Source organism: Protopterus annectens, chromosome 3.part0 (genome assembly GCF_019279795.1).
Source record: "Protopterus annectens isolate FY-2018-M chromosome 3.part0, PAN1.0, whole genome shotgun sequence".
NCBI classification, from domain to species: Eukaryota; Metazoa; Chordata; order Ceratodontiformes; family Protopteridae; genus Protopterus; species Protopterus annectens.
In genome coordinates this window covers 1,543,531,445-1,543,545,520 of record NC_056731.1, presented here as the reverse complement: position 1 = coordinate 1,543,545,520, position 14,076 = coordinate 1,543,531,445, and the positions used below count along the sequence as shown (strand labels likewise).

The 14,076-nt window shown below is 44.2% G+C and overlaps 1 protein-coding gene and 1 pseudogene across 1 annotated transcript in view; both read right to left on the bottom strand.

The window, feature by feature from the left end:
- LOC122796835 (cytochrome P450 2F2-like) overlaps positions 1-14,076 on the bottom strand; it is a 749,069-nt gene that overhangs the window by 702,127 nt on the left and 32,866 nt on the right. The window contains exon 2 of the mRNA XM_044065579.1: positions 7,098-7,477. Coding sequence (XP_043921514.1) covers positions 7,098-7,256 — 159 coding nt within the window. The 5' untranslated portion in view covers positions 7,257-7,477. The remainder of the gene's footprint in view (positions 1-7,097; positions 7,478-14,076) is intronic.
- LOC122797525 lies at positions 10,040-13,697 on the bottom strand (annotated as a pseudogene).

Genomic DNA, 14,076 nt, shown 5'->3' with positions numbered 1-14,076 from the left:
GGGGGTTGGTACAGTGACAGGTGTGTTCTCATGATGGTTGACAATCACTTGTAATCCCTGTTTGCTGGCTACACATCTGGGATCATCCCACAGCCTTACCCGGGGGACAGGGGGACAGGCAGCAGGTATGGGCACATATACTGGACATTCTGGCCTCATGTGTACAGTTGAGGGTTATGAATCTGTATGCAGTCTTATTCCACTCCCAGGACTCAGATCATGGCTGTGTCTGCTACAGCTTAAACACTGTCTATCACAGTTGTGTCTGCTATATTAATATTGCCGTATATCTCCATTCTGCTTTCTGTCTTGTTAATCCCCTGTGCTTATGCATTCTGACCTTGTATAATAACACTCTTATACAGATTTCCTACACAGTTATGTGTTATAGGACTGTGTGGGCGACAGTGATGTGTAACACCTCATTATTCAAAGCAACTGCATATCATTCTTGTATTTCTGGGCACTGTGTTGGTATCTGACAAACCTGTGGGAAGAATGTTTATTAGCACTACCTGAATGTTCCCACACACAGTACCAGGTTCCACATTACTATTATGCACATACATCTCACTCTGTTATTGTACACACTCTGACCATAGCTTAACAAGTTGGGGTATAAATGGGACACACTTGGCTTCTTAGTCTCATAAGGTATTGAGGAGTTGCTAGTGTGCTAGATTTTTGTCATAGATGTGCGTCAATCAGTTGTATTTCCTGTTTGCTGCCTATACATCTGGAAACAACCCACTGATTTCCCAGGGGGACAGGTTGATAGGCAATAGATATGGACCACTTTAATAGACATTATGGGCATATCTGTACAGTTGTGGGGTATGATTCTGTATGCAGACTACTACCACTGGCAGGATTCGAACAGTGGCTGTGTGTGCTAAGTAAAACAGTTCACATCTCAGTTACATGTGCTATTCATTTTGGGTTGGCTGCCTTTTTCATGTTTACTGTCTATGTGTCTCTCAGTTGTACTAAATGGCCTCTGGGGATTACACCTGTCATACAAGGATTCCTACACATTTGATTTATGGTGCATGGTGTTGGTAACAGTGCTTAATACAACAGTACTATTACATGATTGCAAATCTGCATTATCATAGGATACCAGAATATAGATATACAGTCCAGCAGTTGGACCTGTTTTGTCAGTGTACTACACTTTTATTGCCATACTAACAATATGAGACTATTCCTGACATATTCTCTAGTGTATGCAGTACTTGCCTTGAACAATACAGGTTTTATACTAGCAATTACTTTACTACTACTTTTATTGTTATTTCCTATGACAGAAAGAGCATGAGTATTACTGACCTGCCTCACGTCACAACCGCGCCATGCAGCTGATGTGGGCCTCCTGATTCATGGCCCGCTCCATTGCAGCTGTGGCGGGACATAAGAGGAATATTTAGCCATACCTATCCATGATATACCTGAACTGGCAATTATTACACACATACTGGGGTGATGCTTACACACGACTGGTAGATCTCCTGCCGCTCTAACCTCTTGGAGCCACTCCTCCAAGATATCCCCCTTATGATGCTTCAGATCGGCATAGTGGTGCCTGACCTGTTCAGCAGTTCGGGGTATGCCAGTGGTTGTGGGTGAGATGGTTCCAGGCCTTCACCTTATATTGGGAGCCCTGGTACTGGCCCTGCAGCAGTCTGAGCATGGTCTTTAACTAGGAGTCCAGCCACGACCTTGGATTCCTGGATGCACCAGCACTGCACCCGGAAGCGCACTTCTCCCCTTACTGCCATAGTGCTTGCAAGGGGAAGCTACAACCAGTTATGAGCTGTATTCCCACCTCTTGGGTTTAAGTAGGGCTGATTTCCAGCACTTTTCCATGATTGTCCAGTTTTGAAAAGGCTAAGCTATGGGCACACCTGCTTACCTAAGGTTGGCACTGCTTTAGGAGGTATACCACTAGGCAGATTGATTTGGCTCCCCTACACATTGCTTATACTTACTAAGTTGAGCTGTGCTGTGGTTAGCATTGCTTAATGGTTAATTAGCAATATATTTGCCTTTTGGCAGTGATTTATTCTTCATTACAGCTTATATATGTGTCTGGTATCCCTGATTAATGTGTACATACACTGTATGGGGAACTGGGGACTTCTACACTTTATTACAATAACACCTCAAATCTATGCTTACTGCAGTACTCCAGTTCACATATTTATGTTCTGTGGCAGGTTAAACAACATCACACTATACATAGATTCAGTTCACATGTTTGGTTTGATTTTCTTGTGGTAAGGATTAGTTTGCTGATACCTCATTGATATGCATTGCTATGATGGCTTAGTGGTTAACTACTATGACTGTGGTGTACAGGGTCCTGAGTTTGAGCCTTGCAGTTGCTGTTTATTTTGTTGCTGGGCAGAACACAGGCCATTTGGTACAGAGTGGTTAAGGCACTTTAAAGCAGTTGTATGTGGGTGTGCACGGGTTTGCATGGAGCTAATCAATGCTAACCTCCGGTTACAGTTTCTTACTCTCACTTAGCTTTTACTTTGCTTAATCTGTGTAGGCAATGTTTACCCCCACCCAAATACACTTAAACATGCTTACTAGTGCTTATATATGCTTACTACTGCTTATTTGTCCTAAAACCTACTTACTAGTGCCTTATTCATTATGACACTGTTACTTCATTTGTGCATTTCATCCAGTACTCCAGTTCACATTTAAATGTGATTTAGTAGGTTATACAGCAAAAAAATGTTCATATACAGATTTCACATGGAAAATAGCATGTGTTGCAGTGGGACATGAACTAGGAATGCCTGCTTGTTAGGCAGATGTTCTGACCACTACACTATTGCGATGCTGCTTCATTTGCGTATATCTTCCTTGTTATCCTCTTCAGCCTTTTAAGCTGCTTTAACCATAGCTAAGCAATGGGCAAACACACACACCTATGGTTAGCTGTACTTGGAGTTTAAAAAAAAAAAATAAGGGGTTTCTTCTTTTTATATTTATGTCCTGTTGCTGTTGTACACATGGGGGACTGTTAGTGGGGATATGCAGACACCTATGAGCGGTCTCACTGATTTATTCACACTTTCTGCTGTTCTACTTTGCAGGAGCGTGTTTACTCTGAGATCTCTGCTCTCAGACATGCCCCCTGCACTCGTTCATGCTCCGTGTAGGGTTAGGAGTTCAGGCAGCGCGCCTTCATTAATATGCATGGCACGCTGCCATCCTCCTCCTAAACTGCTGCTTCCATGCAGGACTAGACTAGTCCTGCACGGAAGACTAGTAAATCTGGGGATTTGTGTGATTTAATTTGAAATAAACTGCTTTCAATTCCTTTCAAGCATAAGAATAATGCATTATTTATTTAAATTTACAGTCATGCTATTTTTATATTACTTCTCCATCATCATCACCATCATCTTCTGTCGGCTGTTCCTGTTAGGGGTCGCCACAGTGGATCTGTTTCCATTTCTTCCTGTCCTCTGCATCTTGCTCTGTCACACCAGCTACCAGCATTTCCTCTCTCACCACATCCATAAACCTTATCTTAGACCTTCTTCTTTTCCTTTTACCTGGTAGCTTCATCCTTAGCATCTTTTTACCAATATACTCAGCATCCCTCTTCAGCACATGTCCAAACCAATGTAATCTTGCCTCTCTGGCTTTGTCTCCAAACCTTCCAACCTGGGCTGACCCTCTAATATACTTATTCCTAATCCTGTCCACCCTCGTCACACCCAGTGCAAATCTTAACACCTTTAACTCTTCCACATCCAGCTCTAACTCCTGCCTTTTTGTCAATGCCACTGTCTCCAACCCATATAACATAGCTGGTGTCACTACCCTCTTGCAGACCTTCCCTTTCACTCTTACTGGTACTCGTCTGTCACAAATCACTCCTGACACTCTTCTCCACCCAATCCATCCTGCCTGTATTATCTTCTTCACCTCTCTTTCACACTCACCATTACTCTGAACTACTGATCCCAAGTATTTAAACTCATCCACCTTCACCACCTCTACTCCTTGCATCCTCACCATTCCTCTATCCTCCCTCTCGTTCACACACATATATTCTTAGTCCTCCTGACCTTCATTCCTCTTCTTTCTAGAGCAAATCTACATCTCTCCAGGGTCTCCTCCACAATGTTCCCTACTCTCACTACAGATCACAATGTCATCTGCAAACATCATAGCCCACGGGGACTCCTGTCTGATCTCATCTGTCAACCTGTCCATCACCATTGCAAATAAGAAAGGGCTGAGAGCTGATCCTTGATGTAATCCCACCTCCACCTTAAATGCATCTGTCACTCCCACCGCAGACCTCACTGCTGTCACACTACCCTTGTACATATCCTGTACCACTCTTACATACTTCTCTGACACTCCCGAATTCCTCATACAATACCACAACTCCTCTCTAGGCACCCTGTCATATGCTTTCTGTAAGTCTACAAAAACACAATGCAACTCCTTCTGACCTTCTTTGTACTTCTCCATAAACACTCTCAGAGCAAACATTGCATCTGTAGTGCTCTTTCCTGGCATGAAACCATACTGCTGATCACTAATCATCACATCCCTTCTTAACCTAGCTTCCACTACTCTTGCCCATAACTTCATGCTGTGACTGATCAATTTAATCCTTCTGTAGTTACTACAGCTCTGCACATCACCCTTATTCTTAAAAATCTGTACCAAAACACTTTTTCTCCATTCCTCAGGCATCCTCTCACTTTTCAAGATTTCATTAAACAATCTGGTTAGAAACTCCACTGCCATTTCACCTAAACACCTCCATGCTTCCACAGGTATGTCATCTGGACCAAAAGCCTTTCCATTCTTCATCCTCTTCATAGCTATCCTTATTTCCTCCTTGCTAATCCATTGCATTTCATGATTCACGATACCCACAATATTCAACCTTCTCTCCCTCTCATTCTCTTTATTCATCGGCCCCTCAAAGTACTCTTTCCATCTGCTCAATACACTCTCCTCACTTGTAAGTATGTTTCCCTCATTATCCTTTATCACCTTTACCTGCTGCACATTTTTCCCAGCAGTCCCTCTGTCTACCCAATTGGTACAGGTCCTTTTCTCCCTCCTAAGTGTCCAACCTTTCATACAACTCTTCATATGCCTTATCCTTAGCCTTCGCCACCTCTCTCTTTGCCATGCACCTCATCTCCTTATACTCCTGTCTACTTTCTTCATCTCTCTGACAATCCCACTTCTTCTTTGCCAACCTCTTTCTCTGTATGCTCTCCTGTATTTCCTCATTCCACCACCATGTCTCCTTGTCGTCCTTCCTCTGTCCAGATGTCATCCCAAGCACTTTTCTAGCAGTCTCTCTTACTAGCTCTGCTGTAGTTATCCAGCTATTTGGTAACTCTTCACTGCCACCTAGTGCCTTTCTTAACTTTTCCCTGAACTCCACCTCACACTTACCCTTTTTCAATATCCACCATTTGATCCTTGGTGCTGCCCTTACACTCCTCCTCCTCTTCTTGCTCACCAACATCATCCTACAAAACACCATCCTCATCCTACAAAACACCATCCTATGCTGCCTAACTACACTTTCCCCAGTGACCACTTTACAGTCTGCAATCTCCTTCAAACTGGCCCTCCTACATAATATATAATCCACCTGTGTGCATCTTCCTCCACTCCTGTATGTCACCCTATGCTCCTCCCTCTTGTTAAAATACCTGTTCACCACAGCCATGTCCATCCTTTTCGCAAAATCCACTGCCATCTGACCTTCTGCATTCCTTTGCTTAACACCATATCTACCCCATCACATACTTCTCCATTAGTAATAAAGGTAGTAATCTGAAAGCCAAATTTATTACCGTCTTTTAATCAAATTTTCTACTCTATCTTATATAATTATGCAAATCTTTTGTGTTGCCTGTCATATCATCCACTATTTTTTCTTCAAGCATGTGGGTATCATTGAAGAACACCAAATTTTACTAGTTTGTCTAAGCTATTATTCCTTTCTTTTTATGTGATTTTTTTTTTAATTTTAAGTAGCTAGTTCCATTCAGTAACAATGCTTTTGTTCTTATGTTTAATATTCTATTTTTCATCTAGTATTTCCTCTTTATCACAACAAGGCAGCTTTTAATATAAGAACGTTATATATATTTGTTGCATCCTTACATTGAAAAATGGTATTCCAAGAGATTTTGTGAAAACAAATATCTGTTAATGTTACTGTAGTTAATGCTAATTCTATATATTCCTTCTATATAATCATTCCAATTTATTTAGCAGCCATACATTTGTTTGGTAAGACTCAGAGATTTGTCACAGTTTGTAGAAGTGGAAGGAAACCTTAGGAAAAACAACGTTCATGCTACCAGAAATACACAAACTGTCATGAATGTACTCAGTTAATTTTTGAATTATCTTTCTGTATTTTGTTCTCATGCAAACTTTTGATAAAATAGGTGTGGTTGAACTAGATTGCTCAATGGCATCCCATTTTATATGCGTAAAATTTAAATCTCCTAAATATTATTATGTAACATTTAAATCTCACATAAATATTCTTATGTAGTCATCTACCAAGTCAAGGTAGTTTATTATTTCATCTCATTCTCAGAAGTTAGCCTTTGATGGTAGGTAATTAAAGTCACATGTAATACTTACATTAAACTCACACTGCTTGTCTTCCAAAGTTAATTTATAAGCAGTACATATATGTAATTCTAAGTAACTCATTCTAAATAACTCATTGTGAATGTTCTTGTCTTTTGATGTTTCTAATATGTATATCACTCTTATCATCCACAAAGGATGTATTAGCAGACAATGATCTAATAACTTGTGTGTGTGCCTGCATGTCTGTGTCCATGCACACACACACACACACACACACACACACACACACACACACACACACACACACACACACACACACTGATCAATAGGGATAGAGACAGTGATATAGATATTTAGATATAAATATAGATATTCTTTTGAAAATAGTTATCCAATGGTAAACACAGACATACAGTCATGAAATCAGAAACAACAGCTGTAGGTAGTCCCAGGTAACATACAGCAACAACAAACAATACCTTTTCCAAGTCTGTCATGGGGTTCCTGAAATCCACCTGCAGAAAGTTCCCTAATATAGGTAAAGCCCAAGGTCCAGGTGGGAAATTTCTTGGTCTCTTCCATTTCCACACGAGAAGCACTATCATGAGAGCTAAGAGAGAATACCAGAATTGGACCATTTTAAAGGAAATATGAAACAAATTTTAAGAAGCCAGTAAAGTGATGTGCTGTTGAGATTTAATGTCTAACATGTAAAGTGCTTGCAGTATAGGAGAGAAAACTGTGATGTAATCTCTGGCAAGATAAGAGCTGGCAAATTTTCATTCTCCAGATAACAGCTGGCAAATTTTCAATCTCCAGAGTTTGTTTTTCATGATAACATGTCCAGTTAATATGTTATCTAAAAAGTAAACAGAATGAAGAACATAACTATATATTTTTTTCTTTGACATGACTCTTATTTTATCTATTCGATAAAAATGTTATCAATTTTTGTAATACCAATAAAGTTAACATTTTCAGAAATTAAGATAAGCAATAGATGCACAAAACAACATTTCAAAGCAGCAAACAAAAACATGAATATTTAGTCTGACAAAATTGAACTTTTAAACAAAGGCCTCAGACATACACAATAAAGGCATGATTTGTAATCTCAGATTACTTTAAAACCTGGAAACAAAACTAAAACATGGAGCCCATGGCTGCTGATGTCCTTAGCAAAAGTTCAACAACCACAGGCATTGCAAAAGACATGCCCTAGTACTAATTAACAAAATACATACCCAAAAAAGGTGTTTTGGGGAGGAACAGCCACACGCAATATTTGATATATAATAACAAAGATTGGCTTTTCTTAAAAGAACACTGCAACAGAAGGTGCTCTGTTACCAAAATGCCCATTGAAGCATTTCTTACACACCAGTTGACTCATATAGACACAGGAAATGCAACCCCTGGTATGCTTTATTTTTAAGTCGTCATATTATCCAATGTTTATTCTAGGTAAGGAATCCTGCAGCAATATTATCTTCAAATCATTGCTTAAAAGTAAGTTATGTTTTCAGAGAAGTTGCATTTGAACTTATGTAACCCAATATGTTCATTGTGCATATTTCTTCTATTATAAATATTATTCAGTTGAGTTTATTACGGACCTCTTCAGATCAACAGATTGTTATGTTTTTAAAATGTGTTTTGACTTGCTAATGCTACATGTAAATGTTTGTCTTTACACATTGCTTTTTCATGTTCCTTTGCCATGTTGCCTGGGTTGCAGCTGGATCCAATACCAGTCCACTCCAGTGGCATAGCTAGAGTTTGTGCCACCCAGGGCAGTCTTAAGTTTGTTGCTCTCCCCCCTTACAAAATAAAACATAATACACATTATACAAAAAAACTCGACAATCAACCCTTCCCTCCATCAACATTGCTTCACACTCACAAAACAATTCCATATGCCTGCCATGGTCCTGTCTCTGATTCCTTTGGGGGTCAGGGGAACAAGATCACAAATCTGGCTTACTGTGGTAGTCTCTGGCCCATCCATGCTTTGGGCTGACTCCCCTGGCTGGCTCCAGGTCCCAGACATCATGCAGTCCCAGGAGGTGCTGCCTCATCCCCTCACCTGGGTGAGAGCTCTGCACTGCCTCATCCCCTCACCTGGGTGAGAGCTCTGCAGGCCCTGCCACCTTCCTCTTGGTGCTCCCTTTTGGACTTCTTTCATGGGAGTTGCTGCCTGACCCTTCTCACCTAGGCAGAAGCTCTCAAGGCCCCACCAGTGTCTGCACGGCACTCCCTTCTGGACTACTGTCATCGGGGTGCTGCCCGAGAAGAAGCCCTCCCTGCCTGGCCAATTTCCACCACTGTCTCCCTTCTGGATTTCCATCCCAGAGGGGTACATGGTCTGGACCCTCTCACCTGGGCAGGAGCTCTCCCCGCTTGGCCAATTTCCACCGTCTCCCTTCCGGACTTCCTTCCTGGATTGAGGGTGTGATGCAGATCCTCTCACTCTGAGTGAGCTGTCCCAGCCCGGCCACTTTCTGCCTCTCTCTCCCTTCTGGACTTCCTTTCCTGAATGGCGTCCCATGTTATGGTCCCCACTCTTCCATAGCTCCTGCAGGCTGCCTGATCATGCCAGACCACATGTGCCCTCAGAGCTTCTCAGGGGAGCTTCCCTCCAATCCTCACCAGCCTTGTGGAACTCTGCTTGTCCACATAGCCTCAGACAGGCTCTCATCCAGACCTCCATTATATTGGTTATCAATTCCTCCCTGCACCTAGAGCTTTCAATCTTGCAGGGGACATGTCCCTGGGACCCCATATCCCCACATTCCTCGCAGAGTACCTCCATCTCTCTCTGTTGCAGTGTGGGCATCCTATGAACATGCAACACTGAGCCAACTGGCTTGTGGCCTCTTTCCTTCAGGGTAGTGCTGTTTGCAGAGTGGCATCCCCCCTATGCTGGGTGAAGAAAGGGAGGCCAGCCCGATTCACCTGGCTTGCCCTGGGTGCAAGACACCACATCAACCCTATCTCCACTTCCCTGGGGTCCACAGGGATGGTATACCTAGATCTGGCTTCCCCTCTGCCCTCTACTGGAAGCCACAGACCTGTTGTTGGGTCACCCCCCCTCAGGGATGAACCTTAAGCCCAGGTCCTTGATCCTTTTTCCCCATCTGTACCCACATGCGTTTCAGCTACCTGGACTGAGGTACCAAAGAGGCAACACAAAGAAGTTGCCAGTAGACATCTGGTTGAGCAGGAGGTATCGTGGTCAGTGGAGCATCTGGACAGTCCCCTCCTCCTCATCTAGCCAGAGTCCTTTGCCTCTTTCAAGCAAAGTCCTGCTGGTGATCTGAACCAGTGCAGGGTTGCAGGAGGAGAAGAAGGCACATGTAGTGGGCCAACCATGAATGGGTCATTAGCCTGTGAGGTTGTGGAGCTTGTCCCTCTGCCTGCAACAAAAGCTTGGCTCAAAGGCTGACTTTCAATACATCACAGATTTCCACTAGTCTGCTCTATATGAAACCCTGACCCAAAATCAGGTCATCTAGTAATGAATTAGCACCCAGTTCCCCATGAATGTGCAGTGCACTGCTGGAGAGAGGTGGTCCTCTTTCATCCATGCTCTGACCCAGTGACAAAGAGCGCTGGTTACCTTAGGGTTGGCTATTCCTGGTCAACTGGAGATCTGCAGTGCTGCGGTATCATTATGTTTATGTAGGATTCTGACTTAAAGGTGTTTAGTCATAATCCCACAAATGGTAGCTTCGCACCATTGGCTCCTCAGCCAAGCACATACATGAAATGTCTGAACCTGTGGTTCTTCTCTTACTGCGCAGGATTACTATCACAACAACACATCATCAGTAGGATAAAATTAGCCTGTCTCACAATGGTCTAAACCCCTTTCACATTCCCTGTTATTGGGTGAACAATACAAAGCTTGGTAAATTCTGCTTCACAATGATAGGAAGAGCTGAAATCAAAGTATCAAAAAGCGAAGTCACTATGAACGCCTGGCTGCCACAAGCCAGTTGTCCCTGTGGTAGATTTTCTGAAACCTCCTGCTTAAAACTCAAAAAAACAGAATGATCATGAGGCCCTACTGGAAATCAAGATGAATCAAGCTTTTGCCCTTCTGCTCCATGAGAGGTTTCTGTCCTCCCTGTGCTCTCCTATGGACACCTTTGTTATTACTCTTTGACAGGTTTACCACCCAAGTCAAACTCCCCACCTGATACTGTTCCTGTAGCGGGTCAAACAAGGACACTCAGGCACTTGGAAGCAGAAGCAAGAGTGTCAGTGGAGTCATCCCTGCCTCACTGGGTAAGTGAAAAAAAATTATAAGAATAGTGGTATTTCACTGGCAGCTGAGACCTCCCTCTTATTCTAACCTCTTATGTCTCTTCACATTGTCAGACATGAGTCAAGATCAGTTGAGTCTACTTTCCCAGTTGATTCTACCAAGTCCATTCCCTTGGTTGTGGGTTCACTAGATAACAGGTAGGGACAGTGGGAATTACATTCATCCATTCATATGTGTCACTAATGAGGCATTTGGCTACCTTAAGAGAGTCATAGTTACTCCCATCTTTTACCCGCACTTCATTGAATTTCTTCTCTTTCACATTCAGAGCACTGGGCAGAAATCTCATTGCGTCAACACCCATCTTGAGCCTTCACGATACTTTGTTTTAATTAAACAGTCAAATTACCCTGGTCTGTACCAGTTCTAAGTCAGTTGTTATCTTTGGGATGATGAGTGAAGCCATTTGGGACCAGTGCCTGCCACAGCCAGAGCAATTCAGAGGAAGGTCCTGGCATATGCCCAGTCACCACAGCTGTCCCCCAGCCCCTCTGGGAGGGAAGGGCATTGTGAGGGGGTTATGCCCTGTCCAGTTGCGGTGTTTGCACAGCCCCACTTCATGCCCAAGCCCAACTGACCCAGCCTTATGTGACAATCCTTATCCCAAAGTTACAGATCTGGATCGCTGCTTTCCCTTATTTACATTGTTGTAACATGCCAGAAGCTGTTCACTTTGGAGACCTGTTGTGGATATGGATATGGCCTGGTGTGAACCTCTCCTGACTTTTCAAGGGCCTGCAAGAGATCACCTGACACCACTGGAACAGCAATGCTTTTCAGGGCTTGGGCCCCCTCTCTTAAGGTGAACCCATTCCAGTGCTCTCTGCCCCTTACAAAGATGACAACTTTCCCAGTGGCCCATAGTGGCTTTTCAGGGATTGTTTGCATTACCACACTGGATGCCACTATGTGTCCATCTCCGCTACTCCAGATTCAGGCATCTGAATCCAGCTTCCTTTTGATTGGCTGAGGGTGATGGCCTTCCCTTTGGAATGGTGCTTGCCAATTTCTCAAGACTGACAGACCCATGCTCAACTGCTGTTCACATGGAACTCTTTTCCACTTTGGCCTTCAAAGCTCTCTTTTGAATATTTGCTACTTCCATCAAGATCTATACCTGCAACAGCTCCAGCCAGACTCCCACCTTGGGTTTCTGTGCCACTGGGATGGCCCCCCCTACTCATTGCAGTATAGCCCCCTTGGCTCCCAGCACCAGCAAAGGTGAGGTATGTGCCCAACACTCAAGTACCATCCATTCTCAGGGCTAGTTGATTTGGCAGGTGAGTTGTTGCACACTCCTTAGTGGATTCCAAATTCCATGGCCACCGCCCTGCTTTCTGTATCAACCAACATATTTTCTTGGGTCTAATGAGCATCTGCATTGGGCACCTTAACCTGGCATTCAATTCATCCTACAGGACCAGTTCTGTTTACTAAAAATGAAGCACTAGGTGCTTATATTCTATGCCTGGCTCCAAGCCAGTGAGTCAGTCTTCCTAACTATTTAAAGTTTGAGAATAGGTTGAGATCATTTTGGCCACAAGACCTCTAATCATCTGCTTTACTAGACAAAACTGCATCTGCCGAGCACCAGCCACCCTGAAGGAAACTTCAGAGGGAACTAGCTACTAGATGGTTCAATTAGTCTTTCTCCTCTATACATAGGTCAAATGACCGATTTGCACATCATGACTGCCACAGTCCTCCATCAGAGTTTCCTCTGGCTTTGCCCATCCCATGCAGAGTCCACCATCTTTCAGTTCCCATCAGGTACGTTCATACTCCACCACCCAGACAGGTTGTGAGACACAGGCCAACAGTGCATCCACTGCATGGGCCAGGGGATCATGCCTTGGCCAGCCCACACTGGCCCTCACTTTCATTGTGCAGTGGGGTCTCTTGCTCACTATGGAACTTGCTCACCTGTTAGACTCCATGGTCCATGTTTCACGACCAGATAGGTGGGTCAATCCCATGTCACCACGGACCCCTGAGCACCCGAGGTTGGCTACCAGCTCCTCACTGTGAGCGTAGGGTGGGTGCACAAGTGGTCGTCTCCCCCAGAACCCAGAGCATGGTAAGAACTGAAGCCACAGACAGTAACAGTCCCCTCAGGAGAAGGGACCCATCTTTCATGAGGGCATTCTTGGATGACCAGGAGCTGTTCACTGTGCACTGCCACAGATGAAGTGCACGCAATGACAGCTGACATGCCCAAAGTTGGTCCCCTGTCCCCTTAGGGGAAAGAGGATCACCTCTGTCCCAGGCGGCCGACATGGCTTCCAAGTTAAACCCTCCAGTCTGACCATGCAGACCCCACCCATTTACCTCTGAATGGTTTCACTCCCTCTTGAACTCTCTCTTCAAAGTTCTTTTCAATGTTCCCTTAAGATACTTGTCCATTATTGGTCTTGTGCTGGTGTTTAGCCTTAGATAGAGTTTACTGCCCACTTTGGGCTGCATTCACAAGTAACCCAACTCAAGACCTTATAAGAGCTTGTTGGGGGATACCATGGGCCTCACACTGTCTGTGGGCTAAGCCTCGAACACAAGGACTTGGGCCCCCTGGGTGGCACCAGGGAGATGAACTTCCACACTACATTTACCTGTGCCTGTCACCCAGCTGGGAATTTGGCACTGGGGACTTCCCTCTTCGCTCACTGTTACTGAGGAAATCCTGATTAGTTTCTCTTGCTATGCTTAGTAATATGCTTAAATTTGGCAGGTTGCCATGTCTGATCTGAGGTTGCATTGCTAGCATAGTTATGGGTGGGTGGGTTGCATGAGTCACAGAGACTGATGAACATGCTGCCACTCCCTTGATTCAGACCCTTTCCCCCACTGCCAGAATCCGTGTGGCAGACGAGAGACGATGCCACCCTGGGGCTTGGGACCCAGGCAGGCAAACATCCAACTGCACCCCTGGGAGGGAAGCTGAGGAGCAGTACCACCAACAGCCTCCAGGGAGTGCTGGATGAGAGCCTTCACCCCCATTTGCAGCACTGGTTAGCTTCCCAACCTGGAGAGATAGAGACTCCTCTCTTACATCAGAATCTTGCCCTGGGGAACAAGGGTCTGCTACAGACTCCCTTGATGCCCAGGCTGTGACCTTACACAGGGTAGAACAC